Genomic DNA, 23292 nt, shown 5'->3' with positions numbered 1-23292 from the left:
TCACAGTAGCTCATCAACATTTTTCACTTGTTCTGTAGGTTTTGCCAAATGAAATACATGTAGTAAGATTAAATGGTTAAGATTAAACGCCATTATTCTTAACCCCCCCCCCCCCCCCTTCTTAAAATATATTCACACACGTTCAAGTATATCTGTGACGTATCGACAACAAGTGTTTCGTGAAATATGAGGGTTTTTTTCCTTTTTAAATAAAGTTCTCTCTCTCTCTCTCTCTCTCTCTCTCTCTCTCTCTCAGATTTCTCTCTCTCTCTCTCTCTCTCTCTCTCTCTCTCTCTCTCTCTCTCTCTCTCTCTCTCTCTCTCAGATTTCTCGACCTTGAACGTCTCGCATGTCATCTGGCGGAAAGGCAAAATTTGATAAAAGGTGCGGATAGTGAATTATAAACATGTATAAAGACATCATTTGAAAATTGGAAAAATGAAGAGGTCTTATCAGAATGTCCATACATCACTATTTATGTATTAATAACTTTGTATCGCTTTTCGTGTATCCTTTATCACAATAAACGGAAGCCACCTGCAAATCTTGGGAGATAATAACAGTGGACAAAAAGCTAGTGGTCAGACCATTTTTGCACTGTACAGTCTTCAAGAAACCTTTATACGAACATGAGGAGGCCCGCATTTCTTACACTCTATTCGATTTTCGCTCTCGGATATTGCCAGTTCGACTTTTCGAACCCCTACTCGGCAGAGCAATGTGCGTCGAAACTCGCTTGTTCGATGAATTACAGCAAAGTGTTTGACGCCAAGATAAGCGAACTGACATATCACCATAATCTCGATTTGTATAAACTTCGCAGCTTCTTCGTCGAAAGAATCACGCCCCTTGAACGCGAAACAGAAATACTGAAGACGAATACGTCCATCATGTTGCAAGGATTTGGGCGGGAAATTTCAAACGTTTACACGACCCTGAGTCACGACAGAGAATTCATCAACAATCTGACGCGTGAAATGTATGATCTCGGTAAGTCTCTTCACAGCGAGATTGCAATCCGGATGGACGACGTTCATCGTCTGGTGGATGAGCTCCGAGGAGTTCAAAATAACTTGGCTCTTTTGCAATTCCAAGTTAACGAACTTAAAGGAGTCAACGTTACAGGGACGACTCCTCAAATAACTAAACCTGGACAGAGTTGCACAAGTAAGATAAATTCGTTCTATGGTAGAAAATGTAAATGGATTTTACATTGTATATAGAGAGAAAAGCTCAATTATGTTGTTTTGTTTGTTTGCGGAATGATTTATGATATGATCTTCCAAATAACATTAACCATTATAGTCCCAAAGTTAACAAATGGAACACGCTTTTAACTGTAATGCATTTGCAATTTCCCCTTAAACAGTGCTGAAAAAAAGAACAACAAAACAAATGGCGCAAAATATTTTAAAATTTTAGCTGACAATGCCACTCTGGAAGAGTTGAGCGAGTTAAAAAAGAACAACACATTCTTGGAGAGGGTGTACAGTTTTGCCGCCAATTCCGTGAGGCGGCTGACGTCAGAAGTGGCTGAGCGGGACAAACAGATTCTGGCTTTACAACAAAAGATCCGGGCTCTTCATAATCAGCCCGGGGTACCCCTGGCCGCAAGGTGATTTTACTGCATTTTCATTTTTATTGCAGATGATACACGTGTTACCAAATTGATGTTTTTTGTTTGAATTTACTGGTTGGCGGTAAGTACAGAATTTCAGAATTTATGACAACATGAAAACTTCGTCATATTCTAACTTTTGTATTTATGCTCCCCCCGGTAATTTCAAATACACTGTACTTAAAAAAAATGACAAAGCTGTGTTAAATGTTCGGAGAATGATAAAGGCTAAACTCTTCCGTAATTTAAAGAAGGAGCATATTTCCTATTTTTTATAGTACATGATTCCACAAGGACTCGAACCTCACCAATTAAATCGTCATGACAGTCTACAAATAGGATATATTTTACTTTTATCGACATTTTCCTTCAATTAGCAGCACCTGTGATCTACCTCTCGGACTCGGAAACTCCAGCGTGATTCCCGATTCGGATATTTCTGCTAGCGAGACGCACGTGAATTACGTTCCCGTCGGCGCGCGCATCAACAGCCAAGCTGGATGGTACACTAATGACAAATCTAGGTCACAGGACTGGATTCAGGTAGACCTAGGTGAGAAGAAACACGTCACTAAGGTGGCGACTCAGGTAAGAAACGTCCAAGGTGTTAAGTTGCCGCTAAACGGCACAGAGAGTTTCATGAAGTACATAATATACATGTTGATTATTCGTATGATACTTTTAATTTTATTGTGTCTTGATTAAAGTGTCTATTGTGAGAACAATTTTTTTCGAAAATGACTCTGTATAAATAAAATTGTTTTATTGAAAAGGGGGCACCGTGTTGTGACGTATGGGTGACTAACTATACCATACAGTTTTCTCAGGACGGTGTACAGTGGACGGACTATCAAGAGCAATGTCAGAAAAAGGTAAAACAGGGAAGGATTAGTTATTATGAGGCACTGACAATGTAACAATCAAGCTAACTTTAAGAACGAATTGAGTCAATATGCTTTCATTTCAAATTAATTATATTTCTTCTTTTCAGTATTTCAGCGGCAACACTGACCAGAACACTATTAAACTGCAAACCCTTGAACCACCCATCGTTGCTCGATTCGTTAGAATAAACGTGGTCGACTTCAACCGGAAGTCCAGTAACGCTAACAACTACGTGGGCATGCGCTTTGAACTTTACGGATGTTCTGTCAGGTTTTAACGTTTTTGTCAATAAAATTGTTCAAACAAATACAATATCAATTTTTTAGTATTTAATTGGTTTATATATAATTATTAGATATAATTTGTTACGAATGAAAAACGTTTAGAAATGGCAAACCATAAACACCGTATCCCATATGTTTTGCCATTTTTGCAAGTCCTTCAGTTTCTATGTGTCTTTGGAACAATTTTTCCGGGAAATAAAGACCGTTTCGGTGACATTCTGCTTTTATCATTAAACTACATCCTCCCACGCCATCTATCGAAACTACTCTTTTCCCCTCTCCCTGTAAATGCGGTAAATATACCCTCAGCGAGGCTCCATAGCCCTCTACAACGAGTTGTTGCTGGGGAAGTTTCCGTTGTCTTTGCAAAGACTCCGCCGTTTCCCGCCAAGAATTTTTATCGTAAATTCGCAGACGACCATTGTTTTCTCTGAACAGACACGAGGCCGTCACAACGTCCTTGTTTACATATATCATCTGTTGTATCAAGTCTGGAGGAACGCTGCGTAAATCGGAATCCATCCACAGGACGTAATCCTCGTCTCCCATTAAGGCAGACATGAGCAACAAATTTCGGGCTCTTGCTAAATGGCTCCTTCTTTGAAATTGATTGACGTAAGAATGTTCTTTCATCCAGCTGTTTGTTTCTAGTCCTCCGGTGAAGTTAAAATGGAGGACGTCCGCCCTGCGGAGACCGATGGATCTGAATACTTCTATGGCATTCTTTGCTTTTAAAAACGTCCTATCGTTGCTACCGTCCTCCCCCAAAACAACCGAGAGTCTATTTTTAGGATAATTCAACGTTCTGATAAGATTCACGTAGTTTTCTATATCTCTCTCACTGTTGTGTATGGGTGTCAGAATTAACACCGAGAAGTCCTCACAAAGTGTCCTGTTAAGTGTCGTGAAGAATTCAGCAGTCTCAGGAGACACTGGTTCGGTTGTGTCAATTTTCAGGGAATGTTTTGGCACGGGAGATAACTTATATTTTGAAGCATTGAAAACTGTCCCTGTTTCACTATATTGACACATCATCGTTAATTTGCTTCCAATCACATCAGTACTTTGATTCCCTTGGCGTTTTATCATGGTCCAGTAAATTTTGATAATAGAAAATAGAAATATGAGGAACACTACTGACTTCAAGAGTCGTTTGTGGCTAACCATCGTAAAACAATCTACAAAAAGTCCATTTAAAATAAAGTTCGATAAGCGTACCGTATTTATGTTTTTATATTTAAATTAATTGAATAAAGTGAGGAGAGTGTCTGCTTCTCTCTCTCTCTCTCTCATAAAAATGAACAACTTATATATAAAACAACAGGGTTGAACGATATATACTTACCTTTGTTATCCTTAATATTCGTGCATCTTATCACGCCATCTCGTATTCCAGGGTAAACAATATAGCTGATAAATTTAACATTTATTCAATGGCATGTATATGTACCGTGGTATATATATATTGATCGTTCGAATTTACGAATGAGCACCCATGTGTCAAAAGCGATTTAATAATAATGAAGTTTTTAAGATCTGTTGAATTTTAAATCAAGTTTTATTGAAAGGAGTAAAATACCGGTATGTTATGGTGCATCAGTGTGGAATGAAAAATCAATGTGTTTGAATTAGACAGACAAGCCTACATTAAGATCAAGCAGGGCGTGAATAAAAGATATATTTGGTTTACGTCAGCATTTAATGAATTACACCAATAACATTGTCGTTATTGAGATAAGATACGACTCCCATCCGACTAAAATTCTTTTCCCCAATTTACTAGTTAAAATTGTTATTTTCTCTTAGTTACCAATGAGTTTTGCCGGTTTAACCCCATGTTACACCGGGCTGCGTCCCAAAAGTAATACCGCTGCGTCCATAAAAAATGCAGAATGCCGATGTGCGCCTACAGCGGCCGCGCAACAACACAGCGGCATCTTCATTTATCACGGAAGGGTCATTAGAACGCCATTTGACTCCGCGTACTTTGAGGATGTTACATTTAGCATGCAATAGAAATGAATTCGAAGTGGGGTCACCATGACAGGACGGGAAGATCTCTAGCAGCACTACAAGAACTCTGTCGGCGCTCTTGAGAAACGCACGTGCACATAATCGCACTAAATGAAGACGCGGTGATAAGTCGAGTGCGCTTACATGGAAAACTTTCGGAGTATTTTGGGATATCACTGCGATAAACCCCTGTCACACCGGGACTGCATCCTCAAGGCGATGCTGCTGCGTCCTTAAAATGTTAAATGCTTAGGTAAACGTAGCAGAGTTTCCTACAGCACCGCAACAACGCAGCAGCATCTTTTAAAATTTGTCGCGATGGAATCGCTTAGAACGCCATGCGAGGGCGCTCACTTTGAGCATGTACGTGGTTGCTCAAACAAACACGCTGTTAGATTGCGGCGACAGCGCCGTAGATCTCCAACAGCGCCACTGATGCTCTGTTGGGATGCTCAAGTAACGCACATTATCGCAGTATGGACGCAGTGATCGGTGGATTGCACTTGCACATGCAGAGACCTTTCGAGGTCAGTGATATCACTGTATCGCTATCGCTTTTACTGCCCATCCACAGCATTTGAACGTGTTGTTTTCTTTCTTTTTTTTTTGTTTCGCTGCATTCACGATTATTGCACTCTTTTGCGTTTCCTCTAGTTTCATTAGCATCTATAAAGGGCCAACGCGGATTAGGATTTTGAAGATTTTGGAAAGTTGTCTTTTTTTTAGTGCGTTGTCAGCCAGACCGCAAAATTTTTAACAACGACTGTTGTACAATAGCAAATTATATAGTAATTATTCTCAAAGCATATATAAAAAGAAGTAGTTTATATTATTCCAGGACCTATTCCAGGACGAACATTTAATTCATGTCATTGTTTTGTAATGTTACTAGCCCTTTTCTTAACCTAATAATGATTATTTTCTGTAGACCCGTTTACTAAGATTTTTGTTTGTCACAAAGTATTTCCAAAACAATAAATTACCTTATTTCTTATACCAACTTTTAAGTTGAGGTTTTTAAAGGGGCATGATCACGATTATTATTTGTCCAATTTTAATGTTTACAATGCTTCAGTAAAGCATTTTTAATATGCTTCCAAAAGGGCACGAGCCTTGTTTACATGTCAAAGAGTTGTGTCCGAGCAAGTCGTGTTTGTTTTAAAAAAAATTTACAGATATATGTGTATGTCATATTTCTCAGTTCTATATAAAATATTTCAAATCATCTTCATATGAATGAGGTTCCGCCATTCACATATTTGCTGACTCCGCATTTGGCTGCGGATACACAGGTTTCCATGCATGGCCATAGGATTTTCAAAATATTTGTTTCTTATTTATGGTTTTTCCTGGGCGGCGGAGGAGGCTTAGATCTTGTTATACTTTAGTATTATGGATGGACATTCTGTAATTTTATGTTACTTAATATAAGTCCTTTGTCAAATGGCTTGTTTGTGTGTTTAAAAGAAATAAACCTGGCGTCAGCCTACTCGGTCCGCTTCAGTGCAATGAAAGGGTGTTGCTATTATGAGTAAATGTATGAAATGAAGTGTGGACCATGATTTAAAACTCTTAGCGAATCATTAGAGCTTTGCTGATACTCGGAAGAGCGCAGTCAGAAGTAGAACTCTGTGGAAACGCAGTATATAATATGCCGTCGGAGCTCCGTTGATTAAAATGCATCGGTCGCGTCAGGACGCTAGCTTTGACATTTTCACTTAAATGCAAATTTTGTATTATATATATATATATATATATATATATATATATATATATATATATATATATATATATATATATATATAGTGCACGCAGTCAATGCACTGAACACGCAGTGAACGCATGGTTCAAAACTACGTCATGGGCGAGAGCGCATGCAATCAATTGCCAAGTACACGTACATGGTGAATTCCACGAGAACGCAGTTGCATGGCGGGAGCTCTGTAAAAAGCTTCGACCGCCGTGAGGACTCTGTGACATATTTTTTTTGCGAATACTTCGTATCAAAAATTTTACAATTTAATTCTAAAGAAATTTTCACATAACCTCATTGCAATTCGAGAAATTTTAAAACGTCGTAACATCTTTGTGGGCATGCAAACTGGTGTGACAGGGCGGTTGTTTTCTCAATCAAAGTTGGTTATGATGGTTAATGTGCATGAAACAGTTATAAGAATTACATCCCTTAAAATGCCAATTTTTCAGGTTTCTGCACAATATGAGTTCATTATACCTGTGCGGATCTTAAAAGTGGGGGAGGATGATGTCACCGTATAATTAAAGGTCTGCCCCGTAAAATGGTCCGGGTGGACCTTTAATTTTAAACATTTAAGGTCCGATTAATCATTTGGCTCAAAAAGGATCCGGCCCGTATAAGTATAGGTCCCCCTGACATGAGAGGTCCGGGGTATATACTTCATTTCTGTCTTTTTAATTTCGAGTACAAGTATTTTGTTACAAAATAAATAATAATCTTATTTTTATTCGATTAAAAGAGTACTTACCCGAAGTGAGTTCCTAAATATTCGCATAGTGTGTACACGAAATACAGTCAGAATATTCTTTAACTATTCAGTTTTAACGATACCTAATCATTGCTATGTTCAATGGTTCACCTTAAGGCATATGTGTAAGTCAGCTAGATCTTTTCGATAAAGTTGTAATATCAGTATCATTGTATGGATATGAAGTATGGAGTTATGAAAATGTAGACATTGCAGAACTTTTTAATGTAAAAATTTTGAAACACATAATTTTTCTTAAACAACATTTAATTAAATATATTATTATAAAAACGTTATAGGTGGAGAAACCTTAAACACATATCTGAAGTATAATATAAAGGAAAAAAGTAAGGAGGTTCACACACACTGCTTTCCCACATTACTTGATATTGCTAATTTGCTATGCACACATAATGAATGGCAGAGTACGCATTGAGTAAAGGGGCATAACTCGCCCACAATCGCCACACCAACACTCAAGTAAATTATTAAAATAATAGACTATATAAATTTTGGGCTTTAATACCGAGAAATTGGAAGAGTACTGTCTTTTGTTTATATATTTTAAATATCATTGGCACTTGAAGATTACCAATTTGTTTTTATTTTTTTCCAATCAAGCTTCAATGAAAATTCCTTTAAAAAATCCGGAAGTCATCTTTACATTCACGCAAAATCACGGGAGGTTCTTTAGTATATAAATGTTTCCACAATTTCACATTTTCACCGATAAACTCAGAAACGATAATACAAAATATGTGTAAATTTTCATTAAAAGTTTGCTATATATATATTAAGTAAATATGTGTGTAAATTTGAAGCGAGTAAGAAACGTTCGTGAAAAGTGTTGAATTCTTCATAAATATGAATTAAATTTTTAGATGAAAGGTATTTACAGCCTCAAAATGGTTTGTTATGAATAATTTGACTGTTATTTTTAATGCAGTTTGATTAATTTCGGAGCGATTCTGCAATTTTTTGCTATATTACGGGAAAACGGGAGGCATTTTAACTGTAGTGAAGACCTGTCCCAAGACACAGTTGGATTATTCTAACTAAGGCCTATAAAAAAAGTTGTGTGTTTAGGGTAACACTGATGAAAAAATTAGGTTAGGTATGTAGGAATTTTGTTTATTTTATCATATTTTTTTCTGCATGAATCCTAAGAATGTTTGTTTGTGTCATATTTAAAAACAGATTTTTTAATAGAAATAATATAAGATTCACAATCGGATAAAAACAGACATCTAAATATAGTAGGATCGAAGCATTTTTCTAGGTTAGGTCGGGTTACGATACCCTAAACAAACAGCTTTTTTTTTTAGGCCTAAGCAGAGTGTAGTGAATTGAAGCTTTAAAGCTTGGTTATGTAAATGTCAACAATACGGTGTGTCGATGTACATGTATCTATTTCGTAAATGTTCGATATCAAAATTATGCAATGCAGAGGGGGATCCAGCAATTTGGAAAAAAGGGGGGTGGGGGTGGTTGGTTCCATTCGATTACAATCAATATGTGCAAAATTCATCAGCTGTCAATAAACAACGTTTTCCGTGCGTATACAACTGTATTTAATAAACATTTATCTCATCACTATCTATTTCACATCTATTTCAAAATCAGAGTGCACTCCATTATTGAGCGTTTTGCCGTTTCGGTTTAGATCAGGAAGATTTGCATTATTTCTAGCTTAAGAAACCCAAGTTTCCAGCAATGACAAAGTGTGTCAATGCTTGATAGAAAAGAAACACTAAGAAACAAAAAACAACTCAGAATAGTTACGACAAACCGTTATAAAAAGGATATTTTATAAACAAAAATTATGTCTTTGATGTTTTTAAATTCTGAACTATCTATCGATTTTGATTTCTATATATCGATTGCCTTCTTAAATAAAGGTCTAAATGATAGGACATGACAAAAGAATAGGGACAATTTATTTGCTGAAAAGATTGTACGTGTGTAATACAATGGTAAAAGCAATTGTCGTCCCAGGGACCTTGATGTGACCTCTGTAATGGGTTCGCTACATCATCCGGACTAGTACAGATGCGATCATATTTAAAAAAAAGTTTTGAAAAGTTGTGCATTTTCATAATGGTTTACATATAAACCCCTTACATGGTATTTTTGTAACAGAATTTCCGATTCTTGGAAACAAAACAAAACAAGAGGCCCATAGGCCACATCGCTCACCTGAGGAACAATAGGTATGATAAAGTCAGCTTAATGGAGTCATAATACAAACAATCTGGACAATGTACAATAATACATGTAGATCCTGTATTAATAAAATCCCTTTTTCCCCCTTGGAACTCGGATAGCCCTGATTGCTGCCAATATTTACAAGAGCAGACTTTAATCACCGCTCCTGCACATATATAGGGACTCAACATTACGCAGGCAGGGATGATCGCACACCTACGCAACTCAACAGGTACCAACGTTTACGCAAGCAGGGATGACCGCACACTTGCGCCAACAGCTCAACCTAACGCAAGCAGGGAGTGCCGCATACATGCGCTAGAGAGGCCTGAACACCAGCAGGGATGACCATACATTAGTGCTCCGCCGCAACCACCACCAATACAAGCAGGTATGACTGCACACTTGTCTTAATGCAATACAAGGCAGGAATGACCGCACACTTTGTATCGAAGGTTAGAAAACACGTAGATTAGATAGAGCAGGGATGTTCATACACTCAATCTTTCCATACCTGTTCAAGTTTAACCCCAAACAGTCGCTTTATGCAATAGACACTGTCCCTATATATGTGCCGGCCTAAAATAATTCATAGTATCTAAAAATTGGAAATCAAAAATAAACACACTAATCCGGCCTAACCCCAAACTTCTTATGCAGAACAACTTATATACATTGAATATTTAATATTTATTATTGTATAAAAATAATCATCACAATAATTGGTTAACAGTGGATGCATTAATTAAAATAATCAAGAATCAATAAATCAAGGGCAATAACTCAATACAGTAATACAAAAAGATTCTAATGAAAAAATAGCTGCCTGCTTTAATTTTATAGTCATATCACATGTTGAGTATTGCAGTTCTCAAAAAGATCCTTTACAATTGTTTATATATGGGGTATTTAGCTACATCAAACTCTGAACCTTCTTGTGAGGCCGAAGAATTGTCCTGGAGCCAAAGTTTTAACAATTATAAAGAATCATCTTGCTGATTAGTTTCTGAGAAGAAGATTTTTAAAGATTTACTTTATATATTCCTATGTAAAACTTTAACACCCTCCCCTCCCATGTGGCCTCACCCTACCACCAGGGATCATGATTTTACAACTTTGAATCTACACTACCTGAGGATGCTTCCACACAAGTTTCAGCTTTCCTGGCTGTTTAGTTTCTGAGAAGAAGATTTTTAAAGATTTACTCTATATATTCCTATGTAAAACTTCGACCCCCCATTGTGGCCCCACCCTACCCCCGGGGGTCATGAATTTCACAACTTTAAATCTACACTACCTGAGGATGCTTCCACACAAGTTTCAGCTTTCATGGCTTTCTGGTTTTTGAGAAGAAGATTTTTGAAAATTTCTCGAAATTGTTCATGAATTTCTGATTATCTCCCCTTGAAAACGGGTGTGGCCCTTAATTTTCACAACTTCGAATCCCCTTTGCCTAAGGATGATTTGTGCCAAGTTTGGTTGAAATTGGCCTAGTGGTTCTTGAGAAGATGTTGAAAATGTGAAAAGTTTACGGACAGACGGACGGACAGACGGACGGACAGACGGATGACAGACAAAATGTGATCAGAATAGCTCACTTGAGCTTTCAGCTCAGGTGAGCTAAAAAGGCTTTCTTTTATGTTTCATGTGGGTATGAAGGTAGCTAGCATTCCAGAAAAATAGCATAATTTTCTTTGTATTTTTCGTATGAAACGATGTAAAACTCATCTGCTATAATTTAAGTTAATTAACTACATAATACATTTGAAAGCGGCTTTTTAAAGTAAAACGAATGCGTGTACTCGTACTTGAACGTCGTTTTACTCGTTGGCTTGTCAGTTCAAAACTGTATGAACTATGATCGATTTTTTTTAAGAAATAGAGTAGAAAATACTTTGTAGATGCATTATAAATCTGTGATACTGCTTAATTTTATGTATTTTTTTCATTTATTTTCCACATATTTACTCAGTGTAGTAAACACCGGATGCTGAAGGGGAGTACAATGTACTTTATTTCGATAAAAAATCGATAGGGTTTTTTCAGAACAAAATTATGGGACGCAGTACGAAATTCTTTAAATAAGCAATTTAAAAGCATTTGCTTGAGACAGTTATATTTCTATCATAAATGGGAAAAATTGCCTTTAAATACGCATTAAACGTTTTCAAAAAAAATCATATGATATGTCCCAGAGAAAAGGGGAAGGGGTCTGACCCCCGGAACCCCCCCCCCCCCCGGATCCGCCAATGCAATGTCAACCCGTGCACGGGTCAAAGTCTAGACTTGTCTTAAACAACAACAATGTCTAAGTTTACAAGGGCCAAAATTACATGAAACAAAAATTTGGAATCGTAAATTCGTGGTTAGTATATACACGTCTACACGGTTTTTTTTAAAGAATACATATATCTGCAGAGTATCATGAAATTCCGTGCAGCGTGTAAAAAGAACTGTGCTGCACACTTATGCAAACTAATGCAATAAATGGACTTTTTTCATGCTAGTAAATGAATTTACATTAATTGTAGTTTTGACATAAATGTTTCAATGAAAACATTATCCAATCGTAATGATAATTACAATAATAAAGCTTCACATGATTTTGTATATATTTTTGAACATATTTACATAGTTATTACATGTACATTTTGTAGACATTTAAATTATCAATGCCGTTTGTTTACATGTAGTATTGAATTTTCTTCACTTTGCCAGTTTTCTTCTTTGCCACAAACAGATTGTCTCTTGTGTCCACACATAAACCCCGTTGATACTGTAAATGACAGTTGTCAATGTAGCGGAGGAACTGTCCGTCTTGATCCAGGATGTGGATACAGTCGTTGTATCTGTCTGCTGTCAGGATGCGACTCTGGCTGTCTGTAGTGATGCCGACTGGTCTAAATGGTTCCTTGGTAGCAGAGGGAGGACCGGTGTAGGTAAACTGGAGTTTGCCGGCCTGATTGACAACCACTACTGCATCAGCTATATTGTCAGCTACACAGATATCTAGGTTCTTGTTCTCACTTATGTATTTAGTGTAAGTGTCAGATGAATAGAGAGGTTGTCCTTTGTCATTGTATTGAATCGTTTGTTTCTCTGTGGAGCCAGAGTACCGCACCACTTTAGTTTGTTTCTTATCATCAATGATCATGACAACCAGGAGGTCACTAGAGGAGGTACTACAGACAAAGAGAGGTATCCACCCCTGTAGTCTGATCACTGTCTGTATCTGTGTATTCTTCACTATGTTCACGGTTCTGTCCTTGGGATCAGTATAAACTAGTTCACCACTCTGTGTCACTGCTATGTCACATGGTATGTTCCCTGACTTGGTTTGGATTGACTTCACTAGTTTACTGTGGATGTTGTAGAGTCTCATCATGTTGTCCTGACCAGACGTCCACACTTCATCATCACTCAGACAGGACACACTGAGTAATCCATTAGATTGTCCATACTTTGTGTTTATATCTGTGATGATCAGTGGTACATCAATGAGTGGTCTGTCTGGGGAAAAGGACTCAGCACCGGGAGAATCCATTGTGTAGCCATGTTCTTCTGTTTTAATAGATAACGCCGACAATGAACCAATCTGCTGATAAATCTGTTCTCTGTTAATTTCCTGAGGAGTGAATATTGGTAAGGAAACTGTGAGTTTAGGTGGCAATCTTCTGAATTCAGCATTTCTGGATTGGTAGGTAGAGACAAAGCTGACATCATTGGAGTTCAATAACTTGTTCAGATTAGCAATACTCTGAGTAATTTCATTACAAATGCATTTGATTTCATTTTCGTGCTTATTTAGGGCAACCAGGTGTTTGGATTCCATTTCATCTATGTCAGATTTCAGTTTATTGATAGCAGTGTCTATTTCTCTGTGCAAAATGTCTCCATGTTTGCCAATAGCTGCTGTCACTTTCTTTGAGTTTTCCTTTAAATCAGCTTTTAGAACTGGGAAATTAGATTCAATTTCTTGGTATTTAGGATAAATCAGTTTCTCTAATTCTTGTAAATCTTTATGTAATACTTCTTTCTTTGCTTCAAGGCTTTTTAAGAGTTCAACTTGTTTGTGTCCTAGATGTTCACCAGTAGAAGCACGCTCTAAACAAATAGAAATGTTACAATGTTCACAATAAAGTTCACATAATTTTTTGGAATGTTTTAAACATTCAGGAACAAATCCCCGCTTTTTAAATGGCACTACTTTGTGATCTTTGGATTCATCAGAGAGATGTTCCCCCACACAGGCTTTGCACAGATGTATGTGACAAATGTCACAGTACATAGGGGGGCCCGGGGTCTCACAGAGATGACACCGTAACACATCCTGGGCCCAAGTACGGGGGTACATGGTCAGACACCTTGATGGGCGATTAATAGAAATCTGGAAATGAAATTTACCGATTATTCATTTTGTCAAAAATATATCCGTTTTTAACAGACGTACAAATCCAGCGATCTAATTCTTGAACTCGTAAAAAAACCCTGTTGAAATCGTTCTTTGTCACAAAACCAGTTCAATGAGCATGTAAAATTAAAAAATACAATTGTTCTTATAGAATCTAGATATATTTGTTTACAAAATTAACATAATCATATTAATCAGTTTCCGATTCGTAAACAAACTACACACCTTTACAAATTAACATGTCGATTCAGGTATTTTTACTTCCTGGGCTGGTCTCTGTGACGCGGTCTCCATCACGTGATGAAAATGCAGTGGTGGATATATCAGTAGGTACACCCCCCCCCCCCCTTCGGTGAAAATTCAATTACGACCACTGTTTGACTGATATAACAATAAACGATTATATAATTAAAAGTTACAAGAATTTCATGCGCGGATCTAGAGGGGGTCCAGACCCCCCTGCAAAATTCAAATTTCTCTGAATTACATTATTAAATTACCAAAAATATGCCACGGACCCCCCCCCCCCCAGCAAATACTCAAATAACCGTCGGACCCCCACCCCCTTTTCTGGGAAAAAATTCTGGATCCGCACATGTATTTTTTTTATTGAAACATATTTTAATGGTGTCTACGCTTATGAGTCCACATCAGATTCATCTGTCATTAAATATCAATCCTCTTGTACGCTTGCGTCTCTCCTTCCAAAACAAAAGAAAGATTAAATACGGATGATTATTTACAGAACAAAATTGTTTTGTTCATGCATTATTTAAAATATCTATAAAACAAAATTTCATTTCCTCTGACATTCCTTTTTTCAATTTGCATCTGTAAAATAAAGCCTTTCACTGATAATAACCTCTTCACTATCCTAAATATTCAATAAACAATATAGCATACACTATTGTATAAACTTAATATGACAAATGTAAGATATCCATTTGATCGTAATTCGGATTAAGTCTGCTTGTCATGATTCCGCAATTATAATCTATTACCGTAGTATGTGTTAACAACAACGATAACGACATAGTACATTTCTTAAAAAAAAATTGGTGTGTAGTTTTCTGACTATATATTGTAGTTTTAACTACTTAACTTGTGCATACATGTTCTTACATCATGCATAAATGACACCTTAATATCTTCTCTTGATGTGGAGAATTGTTTTTTCTCACTCATTAATTTTCATAAACCATTTATTTTAATATGCAATTATTTTCTATTTATTTACTATTATCTCAAATAAAGACCTGCTGAGTAACAGAGTTGACTGTCACGTAGCATCGGGGGAGGGGGCGCCACACTTTTTTCTCGCTGCAAACATTTTCTTTTAAAATTACATATGATAAAGCAAATTAATATAGGTTGCCCCCCCCCGCCCCCAACTTTTTTAGGTGCATGTAAAAATGGAAATGAAAGAGAGAAAATTAAAAGTGAAATTGATGTTATATGAAGTCTTATGTACGCTATGCTCTGCCCCCCCCCCCCCTCCAGGATTTTTATGATTTTGAGAAATTGTCATATTTTTTGCCGTTGCTTGTCAAGACCCCCCCCCCCCCAAAAAAAAAAAACAAACAAACAAACAAACAAACAAACAACAAACAAACAAAACAAAAACAAAAAATTTAAAAAAAAACAAAAACAAACAAAAAAAAAATCTCAAAAAGGAGATGCTACATGTACGTGCCTGATAGATGTCATCAAGAAGAAATGGGCACCACCATTAACAGACAGCAATTGAGGAGATGGATAGCGCAGATGCTCGGAAAAGACATCCAGTCAACTACAAGAACAACACTGCCATGAAACCCAGCAAGAGATAAGGAGACAGAGAGGGAGGTCAGGAACATCATGGAAAAGAACGGTGGAGACACAAACCCAATAGATAGTCAGCCGTGTAGGAAGTTTGTTGTAGTCCTAACCACCATCGGGTTTGAAAGAAAGTGATTAATATTTCTTGAATGTTGCCCATGTGAACAAATCATATTCATTTATTTATTTATGCATTCATAAGTCTTAGACCTTTTGCATTGTTTATACACGTAGGTAAACACATTCGATTTTTTTTGCATTGCTGATGTCTTCCATGATCTGCACATTTTGCTACATTGTTGATTTGTAAACAATCCATGCATTACTTCACCCCACTAACGTATTAGATACAAGTATCCATAGACTAATAATAACTTAATTATGTAGAAATGTGCATGCTTTAAAACTAAATTCCATTCAACTTATAAACCATCATGACACAGTTGTCTTTCCTTGGCATCACGAACAAAAGTATCAACAACATGTTCAAAAAACATTTTTATTTATCAACAAGCTCAATAAACAGCCATAGTTAAACAAAGAGTTTTTCTGTACATTTCTTGTCAAGTCATTATGTAATGCATACACAGCATCACATAACATGGAAAAAAAATAAAGACTCGGAGTACATGTACATCATCAAATTCAAATTAAGAGTGTAGAAATGCAAATAAAACACAGAAAGGTAGAAAAAGCACACGTTATTTGTAAGTTGTTCATATCAAACACAATAGCAATGAAAGAAAATATATTTATACAATCATTCCTATAATTAACAATATCATGATACATATTAAAATGGATCATTATAACAATAATGCATCTAACTATACATCATATCAAACATAATTAATTAAAATTCATAACGTTCATTCATAACAAATTCATACTGTCTCATATGTTCTTGTTTGAAGCATACAGTATAAGAATATTTTCTTCTGGTGCCTTCCTCCCAAATATTTTACAGTATGTTTTAAATGTGAATTAATCTGTAACATGCATTTATATTGTTGTATATACCTAAATAGATAAGCTATAGTGTGAAATTGCAGAAATTAAAATTTAAAAAAAATCATATACAATTCTGGGTGACAAATTGCTAAAATATGCACCCAAGAAAAAAATTATTTTTAATTAGATCAACAGATATATCTATGTTTGAATTTATTACAAGTTTATAAACAATTACTCGTGCAATGACTTTATTCATTTATTGATCCAAAGACATAAATAACAGAGATCTCTGGTATTTACATGCATGTTTCTGATTCACCTTTATTAGATTTTACCAGTTCATCTCTCCAAAATGACTTTAAGTGGTGCTCTCTTAATCTCAAATAACCACTACAGTGCAACTGTCTTGACTAGCCACTGTCAATGAACTCTGCATTAAATTGCTTTAAATGGCTTCTCTAATTCTTACAACAGAAATCTACTCTAGGTCATTAACTTTCTGGACTTCTCAAAAATGTCTTCATTGTTTCACTGATCCCAGGGAGAATCAAACCTTCAATAAGATTTCACATCATTTTATTTAACTCAGTCCGAGAGTTGTTAGACTCATATTTCACTACTAGCGAGATCATGACTCACTGACCCACTTTGTCGAGTCCTCGGTCTCGGATGTGGTGAATGTGTGTTGCTGCTCCTCGTACAAGTAATACTATTTCTGATGTTTTGAATTGTTATCATATTACCTAATCACATCGTTTTTAAAAGAGTCTTTGACATATCCTCAGAGCAGCCCCAAAGCTAGAAGCAAGCTAGTAAACTTTTGATATATGTTTATGATATTTAAATACCCCAACCCTGTTTGATCACCTCATAATACTCAAGGAATGATTCATTATTCTTTGATTTAAATATATGAAGGTCAACACTACTTCTAAAGTGACAGTCTAAATCATGCAACCTAATTGAAATATAATTTTCTTATTTATTTATCAAAACTGCTTACATGCAAAATTTTATTTTCTTCACTTTGCAAATGACGGTTTCAGCCACAAAGAGGTTGTTTCTGGTGTCAACACATAAACCCCATGGATGCTGTAAACTACATTTGCCAATGAAGCAGAGGAATTGTCCGTCCTGATCCAATATGTGGATACAGTTGTTGTTATAGTCTGCAATTAAGATACGACTCTGGCTGTCTGTAGTGATGCCGGCTGGATCAAATGATTTCTTGGTAGAAGAGGAAGGTCGACCAAAGTATCTAAATCGGAGTTTCCCAGCCCCATTGACCACAACTACTACTTTAGCTTTACTGTCAGCTACACAAATATCTAGGTTCTTGTTTTCGGTGACGTATTTGGTGAAAGTATTATATGAATAGAGAGGTCGTCCTCTGTCATCGTATTGAATCGTTAGCTTTTCTAAGGAGCCAAAATAACAGACAACTTTTGTTTGTTTCTGATAAATACTATCCATGACAACTAGAAGGTTACCAGAGGAGGTACTACAGATATAGAGAGGTATCCACCCCTGTAGTTTGATCACTGTCGTTATCTGTGTATTTTTCACTATGTTCACAGTTCTGTCCTTAAGATCAATATAAACTAGTTCACCACTCTGTGTCATTGCTATGTCCTGTGGCCTCTCCCCTGACTTGGTTTGACTTCACTATTTTACCATGGAGGTTGTAGAGTCTGATTATGTTGTCATTACCACTCGTCCACACTTCATCATCACTCAGACAGGACACATTGCGTAAATTATTAATTTTTTCATACTCTGTGTCAATATCTGTGATGATATGTGGTACTTCAATGATCGGTTTGTCAAGGAAAGACGACTCAGCACCAGGAGAATCCATTGTGTATCCATTTTCTTCTGTTTTGATGAATAATGCTGTCAGAGATCCAATCTGCTCATAAATCTGTTCTTTGTTAATTTTCTGAGGAGTGAATCTTGGTAATGAAACTGTGAGTTTAGGTGGCATTCTGCTAAATTCAGCATTTCTGGATTTATAGGTAGAGAAAACGCTAACATCATTGGATTTCAATAATTTCTCCAGATCAACAATTCTCTGTGTGATTTCAGAAAGAGTGTGCTTAATTTCATTTTCCTGCTTTTTTATGGCATCCAGGTGTTTGGATTCCATTTCGTCCACGTCAGATTTCAGTTTATTAATAGCAACGTCTATTTCTCTGTGCAAAATGTTTCCATGTTTTTCGATAGCTGCTGTCAATTTCTTTGAGTTTTTGTTCAGTTCAGCTTTTTGAACTGGAATGTTAATTGCAATTTCCTGGTATTTTGAAAAAATTGATGTTTCTAATTCTTGTAAATCTGTCTGTAACATTTCTTTCTTTGCTTCTAGACTTTTCAAGAGTTCAACCTGTTTGTGTCCTAGATGTTCACCAGAGGAAACACACTCTAAACATATAGGGATGTTACAATGTTCACAATAAAGTTCACATAATTTTGGGGAATGTTTCAAACATTCAGGAGCAAAGCCCCGCTTTTTAAATGGCACTACTCTGTGATCTTTGGATTCATCGGATAGATGTTCACCCACACATGCTTTACACAGATGTATGTGACAAATGTCACAGTACATAGGGGGGCCGGGGATATCACAGAGATGACACCGTAACACATCCTGGGCCCAAGTACGGCGGTCCATAATCAGACACCTTGATGGGTGTTTAATCGAGGTCTGGAAATAGAATTTACCGATTATTCATTTTGTTATCAATTTGTAACAATTGTACAGCGATCTACTTCTTGAACTCGCAGAAATAAACTTGTATGTGCACGTAAACCAGTTTACTTAGTGTTAACAACTAAAAAAGACGATTTCTCTGATAAAATCTATAGATATATCTGTTCACACAATTATCCCAAATCATATTTTTTCTGATACGTAAACAAACTATTCAAACCTTCACTCTCTAACAAGGCGATTCACTGGTATTTTACTTTCTCAGGATGAACAATATTGCGGTGTGACGCGGTCTCCAGGTTATGTGTATCACGAGATTATAATGCAGTGATGGATATTACCTAGTGGGTGCATCCCCCCCCCTCCCCCTTCGGTCAAAATTCAATTACGACGTTCGACTGTTTATCTGATAAAGGTCCAAACAAGAAATGTTTAATCGGAGTTATTATCATGCGCGGATCAAGGGGGAGGGGGGTTCACACACCCCTGCAAAACAAAATTCTTTAAAATGATTTTAAAAATTGACAAAATTATATGCCTCAGGACCCCCCCCCCCCCCCCCGGCAAAATCAAATAACCGTCGGACCCCCTCACCCCCGCCGCCCGCTTTCTGGGAAAAAAAATTCTGGATCTGCACATGTATTTTTTAAAATATAGATATTTTTGAAACATAATTCACTTGTGTTTACGCCTAGGAGTCAACATCAGATTCATCTGTCATTAAAAATCAGTCCTCTTGAACGTTAGCGTCACTCCTTCCATAACAAAACAAAGAATGATTATTATTTACGGAACAAAATTGTTTTATTCATGCTTTGTTTAAAATATCTTACAACACAAAAACACATTTCCCTTGACATTCAATCAACACTGCCTTTTTTCAATTAGCATCTGTAAAATAAGGCCTTTAATTAATAATAATAACCTCTTCACTATCCTAAATATTCAATAAACAATATAGCATACACTATTGTGTAAACTTATGAAAAATATAAACATCCATTTGGTCGTAATTTGGTTAAATTCTGCTTATCATACTTATCGTGATTCCACAATTATATTAATCTACTAGATTTTGACCCGTGCGTGCACGGGTTGACATACCATATGATATTGGATATTTACGAAATAGATACATTGTCACACCGTATATATTGTTGACATTTGCATAACCAACCTTTAAGCCTAAAATATTGCTATTAATTTCACTACAATGCTGAGTTGAAATAATGTAAGTCTATGTGGGGAAAAGCTTTCACCACAGTTAAAATGCCTCCCATTTACCCATAATGTAGCAGATGTTTGCAGAATCGCTCCAAAACGATTTTGGAAAAAAATAATAAGTTGCATTAAAAATAACAGTCAAATTGTTCATAACAAACCATTTTGAAGTTGTAGATACCTTTCTTCGAAAAGTTTAATTCTATATAATTACAGAATTCAACATTTCATCAACAACGTTTTTTACACACCATGTTGACATTCGAAACTCTCGGGATTTTTTTTATAGTAAATGCACTGTGTTAGAGTTATCTCCCGTATTTTTGGAGGAATTTTCGTTGATTATTAATAAGCAAAGCTTGATTGAGAAAAAATATCAACAGCCAAGCTGGATGGTACACAAATGACAAATCTAGGTCACAGGACTAGATTCGGGTAGACCTTAGTGAGAAGAAACACGTCACTAAGATGGCGACTCAGGTAAGAATCGTCCATGGCGTTAAGTTGCCGCTAAACGGCACAGAGAGTTTCATGAAGTACATAATATACATGTTGATTATTCGTATGGTACTTTTAATTTTATTGTGTCTTAAGTAAAGTGTATATTGTGAGAACATTTTTTTGAAAATAACTTATTGTTATTAACTTATTGAAAAGGGGGCACCGTGTTGTGACGTACGGGTGACAAACTATACCATACAGTTTTCTCAGGACGATGTACAGTGGACGGACTATCAAGAGCAATGTCAGAAAAAGGTAAAACAGGGAAGAATTTGTTATGAGGCACTGACAATGTAATAATCAACTCAGTATAATAGCAAATTGAGTCAATGTTGTTTCATTTCAAATTAATTGTATTTCTTCTCTTCAGTATTTCAGCGGCAACACTGACCAAAACACTGTTAAACTGCAAACCCTTGTACCACCCATCGTTGCTCGATTCGTTAGAATAAGCGTGGTCGACTTTAACCGGAAGTCCAGTAACGCTAACAACTACGTGGGCATGCGCTTTGAACTTTACGGATGTTCTGTCAGGTTTTAACGTTTTTGTCAATAAAATTGTTCAAACAAAAACAATATCGATTTTTTAGTATTTAATTGGTTTATGTATTAGAAATTATTACACGTTATTTGTTACGAATGAAAGACGTTTAGAAATGGCAAAGCATAAACACCGTATCCCATATGTTTTGCCATTTTTGCAAGTCCTTCAGTTTCTATGTGTCTTTGGAAAAAAATTTCCGGGAAATAAAGACCTTTTCGGTGACATTCTGCTTTTATCATTAAACTACATCCTCCCACGCCATCTATCGAAACTACTCGTTTCCCTTCTCCCTGTAAATGCGGTAAATACACCCTCAGCGAAGCTCCATAGCCCTCTACAACGAGTTGGTGCTGAGGAAGTTTCCGTTGTCTTTGCAAAGACTCCGCCGTTTCCCGCCAAGAATTTTTATCGTAAATTCGCAGACGACCACTGTTTTCTCTGAACAGACACGAGGCCGTCACAACGTCCTTGTTTACATATATCATCTGTTGTATCAAGTCTGGAGGAACGCTGAGTAAATCGGAATCCATCCACAGGACGTAATCCTCGTCTCCCAAGGCAGACATGAGTAACAAATTTCGGGCTCTTGCTAAATGGCTCCTTCTTTGAAATTGATGGACGTAAGAATGCTCTTTCATCCAGCTGTTTGTTTCCAGTCCACCGGTGAAGTTAAAATGGAGGACGTCTGCCCTGCGCAAACCGATGGATCTGAATACTTCTGTTGCATTCTGTGCTTTTAAAAACGTCCCATCGTTGCTACCATCCTCCCCAAAAACAACAGAGAGTCTATTTTTAGGATAATTCAATGTTCTGATAAGATTCACGTAGTTTTCTATATCTCTCTCACTGTTGTGTATGGGTGTAAGAATCAACACTAAGAAGTCATCACAAAATGTCTTGTTAAGTCTCGTGAAGAATTCAGCAATCTCAGGGGACACTGGTTCGGTTGTGTCATTTTTCAGGGAATGTTTTGGCACGGGAGATAACTTATATTTTGAAGTATTGAAAACTGTATCTGTTTCATTATATTGACACATCATCGTTAATTTGCTTCCTATCACATCAGTACTTTGATTCCCTTGGCGTATTATCAGGGTCCAGTAAATTTTGATAATAGAAAATAGAAATACAAGGAATACTGCTGATTTCAGGGGTCGTTTGAGGCTAACCATCGTAAAACAATCTACAAAAAAGTCCATTTTAAATAAAGTTTGATAAACGTATTTATGTTTCTACATTCAACTTGATTGTATAAAGTGAGGCGAGTGTCTGCTCTCTCTATCTATCTCTCTCTCTCTCTCTCTCTCTGTGTAATAAAAATGAACAACAGCCTATATAAAACAACAGGGTTTAACGATATATACTTACCTTAGTTATCATTAATATTCGTGCATCTTATCAAGCCGTCTCGTTTTCCAGGGTAAACAAAATAGCTGCATAATAAATTTAACATATATTTATATACCGTGGTGTATATATCGATCGTTAAAATTTACGAATTAGCACCCATGTGTCAAAAGCGATTTAATAATAATGAAGTTTTTTAAGATCTGTTGAATTTTAAATCAAGTTTTATGCAAAGGAGTAAAATACGATATGTTTTATAAGCATCAGTGTGGAAAGCAAA

The 23292-nt window shown here is 36.4% G+C and overlaps 3 protein-coding genes and 1 pseudogene across 4 annotated transcripts; 1 reads left to right on the top strand and 3 right to left on the bottom strand.

Annotated features, from left to right (window-relative positions):
• Positions 1-526: 526 nt before the first annotated feature.
• LOC128184055 (coagulation factor V-like) lies at positions 527-2836 on the top strand. 2 transcript variants are annotated; one of them, XM_052853383.1, is made up of 5 exons: positions 527-1167; positions 1423-1615; positions 1999-2206; positions 2392-2490; positions 2610-2836. In XM_052853383.1, exons 1-5 carry the CDS (start codon positions 630-632, stop codon positions 2778-2780), a joined length of 1209 nt encoding a protein of 402 aa, XP_052709343.1. In that variant the 5' UTR covers positions 527-629; the 3' UTR covers positions 2781-2836. The 2 variants fall into 2 exon arrangements, with proteins under 2 accessions (XP_052709343.1, XP_052709342.1); XM_052853382.1 differs by having other exon boundaries at positions 529-1167; positions 1996-2206.
• Positions 2821-4270, bottom strand: LOC128184057 (uncharacterized). The gene is made up of 2 exons (XM_052853384.1): positions 4133-4270; positions 2821-3965 (listed from the first exon to the last, which is right to left on the bottom strand). The coding sequence occupies exon 2, from the start codon at positions 3952-3954 to the stop codon at positions 2869-2871; it is 1086 nt and encodes a 361-aa protein (XP_052709344.1). The 5' UTR covers positions 3955-3965; positions 4133-4270; the 3' UTR covers positions 2821-2868.
• A 7833-nt stretch (positions 4271-12103) lies between these two features.
• On the bottom strand, positions 12104-21550 carry LOC128185175 (uncharacterized; annotated as a pseudogene).
• On the bottom strand, positions 21507-22837 carry LOC128184059 (uncharacterized). Its single transcript, XM_052853385.1, has one exon. The coding sequence runs from the start codon at positions 22835-22837 to the stop codon at positions 21755-21757; it is 1083 nt and encodes a 360-aa protein (XP_052709345.1). The 3' UTR covers positions 21507-21754.
• Positions 22838-23292: the final 455 nt, after the last annotated feature.

This window comes from Crassostrea angulata, chromosome 5 (assembly GCF_025612915.1).
Source record: "Crassostrea angulata isolate pt1a10 chromosome 5, ASM2561291v2, whole genome shotgun sequence".
Lineage (NCBI taxonomy): Eukaryota > Metazoa > Mollusca > Bivalvia > Ostreida > Ostreidae > Magallana > Magallana angulata.
This window is presented reverse-complemented; position numbering and strand designations above follow the sequence as displayed.